The sequence below is a fragment of the Parasteatoda tepidariorum genome, chromosome X2 (assembly GCF_043381705.1).
Source record: "Parasteatoda tepidariorum isolate YZ-2023 chromosome X2, CAS_Ptep_4.0, whole genome shotgun sequence".
Classification (NCBI taxonomy): Eukaryota; Metazoa; Arthropoda; class Arachnida; order Araneae; family Theridiidae; genus Parasteatoda; species Parasteatoda tepidariorum.
Genome location: NC_092215.1, coordinates 15870848 through 15879209, shown reverse-complemented (window position 1 = coordinate 15879209; position 8362 = coordinate 15870848). Strand labels below are relative to the sequence as shown.

General features: G+C 33.7%; 1 protein-coding gene across 2 annotated transcripts in view; it reads right to left on the bottom strand.

The window, feature by feature from the left end:
• LOC107442097 (GATA-type zinc finger protein 1) overlaps window positions 1-6106 on the bottom strand; it is a 12372-nt gene extending 6266 nt beyond the window's left edge. The window contains exons 1-3 of one of the 2 annotated variants that reach the window (XM_016055567.4): window positions 5455-6106; window positions 3288-3557; window positions 1703-1791 (exon numbers count right to left, since the gene is read on the bottom strand). In XM_016055567.4, coding sequence (XP_015911053.1) covers window positions 1703-1791; window positions 3288-3557; window positions 5455-5561 — 466 coding nt within the window. In that variant the 5' untranslated portion in view covers window positions 5562-6106. The remainder of the gene's footprint in view (window positions 1-1702; window positions 1792-3287; window positions 3558-5454) is intronic. The other variant, XM_016055566.3, reaches the window with a different exon arrangement.
• Between the last annotated feature and the right edge of the window lie 2256 nt (window positions 6107-8362).

Sequence of the window (8362 nt, the reverse complement as noted above, 5' to 3'; positions counted from 1 at the left end):
ATCAAAAGTTGAAGAGCTAGATCTAGAGTAATCTAATGCGTAAGGCGAAAAAGTTTGAATTGAGAAAATCAGATTTAAAAGCAAAAATTTGGATAAATAACTTTAAACAAAATATTTCAGTTTGATTCCAGTTTAGAAAATGGGTTTCTAATTTTTCTGTTTTCAGTAAGTATATTTCACTTTTTTTTATAATAATTTAGGTTTATAATAATTTATTATAATTTAGGTTTGAGTACATTTGCTATTGGCTCTGGAAGTTTTTAGAGAATTAACTTATACTTGGTGTGTTGAATTACTCAGAATAAAACATATTCTTTATTTTTCGAAAGATCAAAACTTTTGTTCGAAAATACATTCTGGTTCCCTTCAAATACTATCTGTTTAAATTTAATTTTAAAAAAATTACTTTCTGGTCGCCCAAATATATATAATAATTCGTTATGCTATATTTTTATCAATAAAAGTACAGTGCTCAAAATGATAAACTGATCAGTCTGAATAACTTTTGATTTAATAATCGGATTTTTACGTTCTAGGATTCAATCCAAATGAGGTGACCTCAAATACGCTAATTAAAAAAGGAAAACGATATTTTAATTCACGAAATATGTCACAAAGACGAATTTTTTTTGAATAAACATACCCTTTTTGCGACGGATTCGGATTTGTGATTCCCAAAATATAGGGAGTAGCTGCAATATGGAAAATAGGGTCTCCATAGTATGGTCAGGACAGCTGTCCGAAGTTTGAACCCCTTAATGTTAATTTTATTTTATGCGTATTTCGCCATATCTGGAGAACTTTTTTAAGCGAATTGAAAACTTTTTGCACATAACTATAAAATTCGTCTATCGGAAGACGATTCCATGAAAAATAGAACTTTTTAGTAAAAATTTATTTATTTTTATTATTTTGTTTCATAATAGTCGAAACAATTTTCAATTGTATGGTATAAATTTTTTTCACACTTTGAAGTATGCAATTTTTTATGGCAAAATACGAAATTTAAAACGAAACTGGTCAAATAGTTCATGAGAAATTGAATTTTAAAAATTTAGCTTTTTTAAAATTCATTTCATTTCGAAACTATCCGACCTATTTTGTTCACGTTTTGTACTTAGCAATTTAAAATTACATTCTTTAAAATTATGTAAAAAATTATATACCTTACAATTTAAAAAATTTCCACTCTTATTATATAAAATAATAAAAAATCATAAATATTTACTATAAGTTATATTTTCCATGGAATCATCTTTGAATAAATGAATTTTATAATTGTGTTCAAAAAGTTTTCAATTCGCTTCAAAAGTTCTCGAGATATTGCAAAACACGCAAAAAAATAAAATTAACATGAAGGAGTACAAAGTTTGGACTGCTCTCCTGAACAAACTAAGGGGACCATATTTTCCAAATAGAGGCTTTCCCCTATATTTTGGGGATGAGAAATCCGAATCTGTCTGAAAAAAAGCATGTTTATTCAGAGAAAGTACGTTTTCGTGTCTGATTTCATAACTTAAAATATCGTCGGTACTAATTAATTAGCATATTTGAGGTCACTGCCTTGAAGCATTAAGATTGAGTTTTAGAACGTGAAGATCCGATTATTAGATTAAGAGTTATTCAGGGTGGTCCGTTTTTTATTTTGCGCGCGCATTGTACAACAAAAATCAGATAACCATCCTACATGTAAAATTTTTACCTTCATTGCTAGAAGTGTAGTTGTTACTTATATCTTCCTCTTCAGAGCTATCCGGGTATGGCTTAAAAACTCTTTTTGGTCTTGGTAGACTGGTGAATCGTGAAAATAAAAAAGAATCAATATGAGGCTGAAAAACTACAGAATTTTTAATGACTACTCCTAGTAAATACTTTAAAAATCTTTAGACAACAAACTTTCTCACGGTCGGGATTAATGTTAGTGGAAAAATCATGTTATCAAGTTGTAAAGAATCATGATCAAGCCCAATTGGAGGAAAACAAAAATAATCAATGTGCATTTTTTGGGGGAATTAAAAACATATTTCCCTTTTGCAATTCTTTCATACATTCCTCTCCAGTAAATTTTTTAATTTTATGAAAGAGCTTTGATTTAAAAAGGATATTTAATTTTCATAAAACCTGGGAAATTAATTTATTTTACGTAAGATGGAATCGTTAATAGTAACATTTTATGGAGTAAACTGATAATCAGGTTTATGGTAAAGAAAGCTAAATATTTCCAACATTTTCAAACCAAAGTCTCAGTGTACACTGTAAAAATACTCGGTAAATATTTAACCAATATTTGGTGCAAATTTTCTCATTGCACTAAAGTTTGGTTAAATGAAAGGGTATTTTATTTTGGTTACACCGAAAACTGGTAAGTATGATCGAGAAATATTTCCATGGTGCTATTGATGGCACCAAAACTTAATAAAAGACACAAAGCTTGTAAAATAGCTAACTGAATGATACGCTATGTTTTTTACAGCTCGGTCTCGATGTATCGGAACAGCTAAGGCATGTTGCTGTTAATTAAATACTGATTTATGGTGCCATTTTGCCCTACATTTGGTACAAATAATACCTAATAACAGTGCAACTTTCCTCATTTTAGGTGATTTTAAAACACCCATCTTTGGTGCAACCTCCTCCTGATATTTGAAGCTAGTAGAAACAAAATTGAGCTCCATTTTATGTAGCAAGCCATTAAATGCCAAATTTTGGTGCAACTAAGTTCGGAATTTTTAACAGAATTTACGTCGCACTAGAGCTGCACAATGGGCTATTAGCGACGGTCTGGGAAGCATCCCGGAGGATAATTCGAAGACATGCCATCACAATTTTAATCCGCTGCAGAGGAGATTGCACCTCCGCTTCGGTCGCCCGACGAACTGCACGTGAAGTCGAGCACTTTACGGTAGAACAGTTTAACGAGGACCAATACCGCACACCCTCGGTCCCTACGCAGACTGATCCAAGTGGTCACCCACCCGCACACTGACCGCAGCCAGTGATGCTTGACTTCGGTGATCTGCTGGGAACCGTGTCTTAACGATCAGTCCACTGCGGGACGTTCATATTTTGTAAAGCATAGTCATTTTTATAAATATTGTCGAAGCTGTTAGACGTTTATTAAGAGAGAGGACTTAATAAGGCTCAGGTATATTCTATACAACGCATGCATACCATTTTTAGTTAAAATTTCAAAAAAAAAAAGTTTTATAATACGCATGAAAAGCTATCACTAAATAATGCATTTCATTTTTCAAAAAGTGTGCAGAGGGTCAACTGAAATATGTTACCTGAAAGTTGGTTTAATAATTAACTTCCATTCTCCATCCACCAACTTGTTATCCATCCTGATGGTCACACCTCGAAATGTTGGATCACTTAAATCTGAGGATCTCTGAGGTATAAAATTCTTCCTTTTTCTACATCCAACAATATTCGAACTTTCTGAAATGAACAATTCTCCTGATCTCTCCAAATCCAAAGAACTAGAGCCTGGAGAAGAACAAAATGTCTCCGAGAAATAGCCACTCTCTTTGGTATCAAAAGTTGAAGAGCTAGATCTAAAAAGGAACATTTTAAATAAATACGGTTTTGGTACTTCCCCTGTGGTGTTAACTATGTTTCATATCCAACCGATTTCTTACGAAAGATTTAGTATAGTATACAAAATTTCTCGTAGTTTCTAATAACACTTGGACAAGTAAAGCTTACGAGTCATTTGTCAGAACTTATTATGATAAACACAAAAGTTATCATAATATTGTAAATGAACAGCTTTATTGTGTTTAGTTAATAGTAACTACAGTTGCAACTGTATGCATTATACTGCATTTTGTTAATTTTTTAATCTTCATTTGTAAAAATTCCTTACGTGTTACATAAAATTTAGTTTGCATTTTGGAATGACATCATCATTGCTGATATAAATCAATTAAAATTTTACAAACAAGAAGAAAAAAAATTTTTTTTGCAGATAATTCGCGGAAAAATGAAAAATTCGCTCGTTAGAGCTTAAAATGCTCTGTCTGCCTCATGTGAAGCACAATTCACCTACATTTAGATTCCGTATTGACTGCTCCTCGAGAAAGACAAACGCTTGTTGGTGCCATTCTACACCTATTCTATGAAGAACTTCTGCTTTCAACAAGTTACCAATTGAAAATCTGTCTGAAGCTAATTCCATCAAGTTATGTTTTGTAGAACGAAAATGGAGAAATTAAAAAGATCATCTGAATTTATTAAAAAAGAAAAAAAAAGCTAGCTTTAAACAAAGTAGACAAATATGTATAATGTATATTTGTGACGGATCGGCAAGTTAAAATTCTATGCATCGGGCCGGATAAAACCTTACGGCGGGCCACAGTTGGCCCGCGGGCCGTAGTTTGCCCATCCCTGCTCTACACCCTGCAGTATTAAATACATTTATAAGTTCTATTAGTAATATAAAAACATAACAAAACTAAGTAATATTCGTGTTGTATTTTAATAAACTTTTGAGTTTTGACAGTTATTGGTAATTTTTATTATTTTACACGACGAATATACACGTCATTTGCCCCGTTATAAAGATCTTGTTCGACGTGTATACACATCACACGCACCGCCATAGAGATTTGGTTCAACCTATATACACGTAGTGCGCACAACGATAGATATTTGGTTTAACGAGTATACTCGTTATACGCACCTTAATTGAAATTTAGTTCGACGTGTATACACGTCAAACGTGCTTAAGAGGGCTACGTTTAAATAAAAACATAGTATTAAAAACAATTTCTAAATATTAAAACCGAAAGCTTTCAACTTGTTTGACAAAATTGAATCAAGTTAGTAAACAGAAAAAGATAAAAAAAAAGAGACATTAGGCCACTATAGGTTAATCAATACACTATAGGTAAGTACAATTCAGCATTATTCATAAATACTGCACTGGCATGTTAAGTATTGATCCGCAGTTTGAAAATATTTAGGCATATATATGTATAAATATATAGATTTTTTTACATGTATAAATGTATAGACATATATATGCATAAATACACATATTTTTTTAAAAATTTAAATCACTCTTAACTTACGCATTCAGCATTACATTTAAAAAAATTATTTACTGCTTCGAAAAACTTGTAGCCATTAAAATTTCTTCAAAAGGCAAAACATTTTAAAAATCAAATCTTAAATATACAAATTGTTATGCTTTTCAAAATAATATTTTCATAAAATTGTAAATAAATTCAGCATTAGATTATTATATCAGATTAGCATAAAAGCACGAGTGTTAAGTCATTATCAATTAAGTACATAATGTAAATTTTTAGTAAGGATGTAAATTAATTTAATTAAATCAATATTTAAAAATATCGTTCAAACGATGGCATTTATTAAATCGCTTAATACAGAAACCACAATTTGAAATATCTTAAAAAGCTCTTAAATAATGTAATCAAAATCACTTACTGATTAATGAAGCTATAAGTTCCATAGCTAGAATTCAGAGCCATGTTTAACAATCGAGACGATGACAGTTGTTTATTTTTGTTTGAAAAGAAAACAGAAAAATTCATGGCAATCTAGCTTAAAGTCTATCACAAATCGTATGAAATCTACAGAAGTAATGCGCATAGTCGTTTCATATCAGTTTCGAACGATATAAAAATGAAATACCCTACCAATAGTTTTGGTTCGTGGTAATTCTGACAAAAATATTATTTAATTGACAATTTGCAAACTCAATCTTTTTTGGCGACTCATTTTGTGAATAACTATAGTTGAACGCCAAGATCGACAAGCGCTAGGAAATTTCACGCCAAGAAACAAAGCATGTCGCAACAGGTTCGCCTAGTATTAGCATCAGAATTTAACGAAATTTATTTTATATGCTGTTAAGCTTCTCAATAAACATATACATAACTCGTATTTATAATAGGATTAGTTTAGTTTATACAAATCAAAATTGTTTCTAGAGGTGTGTCTTCCGGTAAAACTCAGAGAGGCAAAATAAAACGAACACTGCCACTGAGTCTTTAATAACTAATCCTTCCAAATTTCGAAAACTTATAAACTGTTAATTTACTTCATCTTTTATGATTGCACATTAATTTACTATCTTTTATAATTACACAGTTGTACAATATTTAATAATTACATTGTAATGAGCATCTGATAAAGAAAATAAACTATGTTGTGCAAATGAAGAAAAAAAAAGAAAAGAAACAATTTAAGTGCCCAACCCTTTTGATTTTCTTCCTCACAAGTCTATTTCAGATATTTGAAATTAGAAGCGCTGCAATTGTTTGTATGTGATTTAAGCGAAGTGCTTAATGTTTTGAATCCGATATGTTATTTTAAATCGTGAGTTAGTTGAAAGTTTCGTCATAATAAAAATAATATTTATTTTGAATAAAAGTTTGCTATTAATTTTATTTTCATTTTAAGGAATAAATGTGATTTTATGCTTAATGCATGCCATGCGTAGAAAAATTACCTACGATTTTTCTATTAAATTTCATTTCATATGTTTTTTCAAACAGTTATAATTACAATAATTACAATACAATACAATATAATAATTATTACACTAGTTTATTTTTTTTTGTTGCACATACATATGAAGGGGGTCCCGCAGTGGACTGATCGTTAAGACACGGTTCCCTGCAGATCACCGAAGTCAAGTATCACTGGCTACGGTCAGTGTGCGAATGGGTGACCACTTGGATCAGTCTGCATCGGGACCAAGGGTGTGCGGTATTGGTCCTCGTTAAACTGTGCTACCGTAAAGTGCTCGACTTCGCGTGCAGGTCGTTGGGCTACCGAAGCGGGGGTGCCATCCCCTCTGCTGAGAATCAAAATTGTGATGGCATGTCTTCGGATCATCCTCCAGGATGTTTCCCAGACCGTCGCCAATAGCCCAATAGCTCTAGTGTGACGTAAATTAACAACAACAACATATGCAGGGGTGAGTGGTGCTCAATACAAAGCACGGCTTATAAAGCCTTGTCAAGTTGAAGAACATATTGCTCAAGTTAGGGAAAGGCGTCACAAAGGTTGGAGGTTGGAGTTGGATTCGAACCTGTTTCCTCCTCACTGAAGATCATTAGGTGGAAGAGCGAAATAACTGCGCCGGGAAAACTTCATTAAAAAATGATAATAAAATTAAAGTTTTTCCATATATTTTTTCCTTTTTTTAATTGGATGCTTTTTTTTTAAATAAACAAATAAAATTCTGTTTCTTGCACACTCATACAACTCAAAATTATGGATAAATTTTGATTTTTTTTAAAATTTTGCTTTGCATTAAAATCTCTTCCCCGAGAAGCTATTTAAAATTAATGGCAGATGATAGAAGTATCAGTTTTTAATGTATACTGTTGTAGTAATTTATTTGCTGCTGTTGATGTAGTTCACTTAGGTCGCACTAGAGCTGCGCAATGGGCTATTGGCGATGGCTCGGAAAACATCCCTTGGGATGATCCGAAGACCTGATATAGCAGTTTTGATTTTCTGCAGAGGGGATGGCACCCCCGCTTCGGTAGCTCGATGATTGCGTTCGAAATCGAACACTTAACGCTAGAACAATTTAACGAGGACCAATACCGCACATCCTCAAACCCTTCGCAGACTGATTCAAGTTGTCAACCATCCGCACACTAAGCGCAGCCAGTGCTGCTTGACTGTGGTGATCTGCTGAGAAACATGTCTTAATGATCAGTCCACTGTGGAAGAGAAATTTATTAAGATCGCACTAGAGCTGCTGAATGGGCTATTGGCGACGGGTTGGGAAACATCCCTGAGGATGATCCGATGACACGCTATCACTAGTTTGATCCTCTGCTGAGGGGATGGCACCCCCACTTCGATAGCTCGACGACCTGCGTTCGAAGACGAGCACTTTACGGTAGAACAGTTTAACGAGAACCAATACCGCATGCCCTCGATCCCATCGCAGGCTGATCAAAATGGTCACTCACTCGCACACTGAGAGCAGCCAGCGATGCTTGACTTCGGTGATCTGCTAGGAAGCGTGTCGTAACTATTATATACCGTGTCGACCAGTTTACTATTGGACTTTTAAATGAATATTAGTATAAGAAGCAATTTCAACTGCAGACTGGACCAGCAGCCTATGCTGTAAATTGGTTTGGTTTTGATTTGTTTTTAGCGTCAAGCTAGAGCTACTTTTATCAGTAGCGTTATAGAACATCACTGGCTACGGTCAGTGTGCGGGTGGGTGACCACTTGGATCAGCCTGCGTAGGGACCGAGGGTGTGCGGTATTGGTCCTCGTTAAACTGTTCAACCGTAAAGTGCTCGACTTCGCGTGCAGGTCGTCGGGCTACCGAAGCGGGGATGCCATCCCCTCTGCGGAG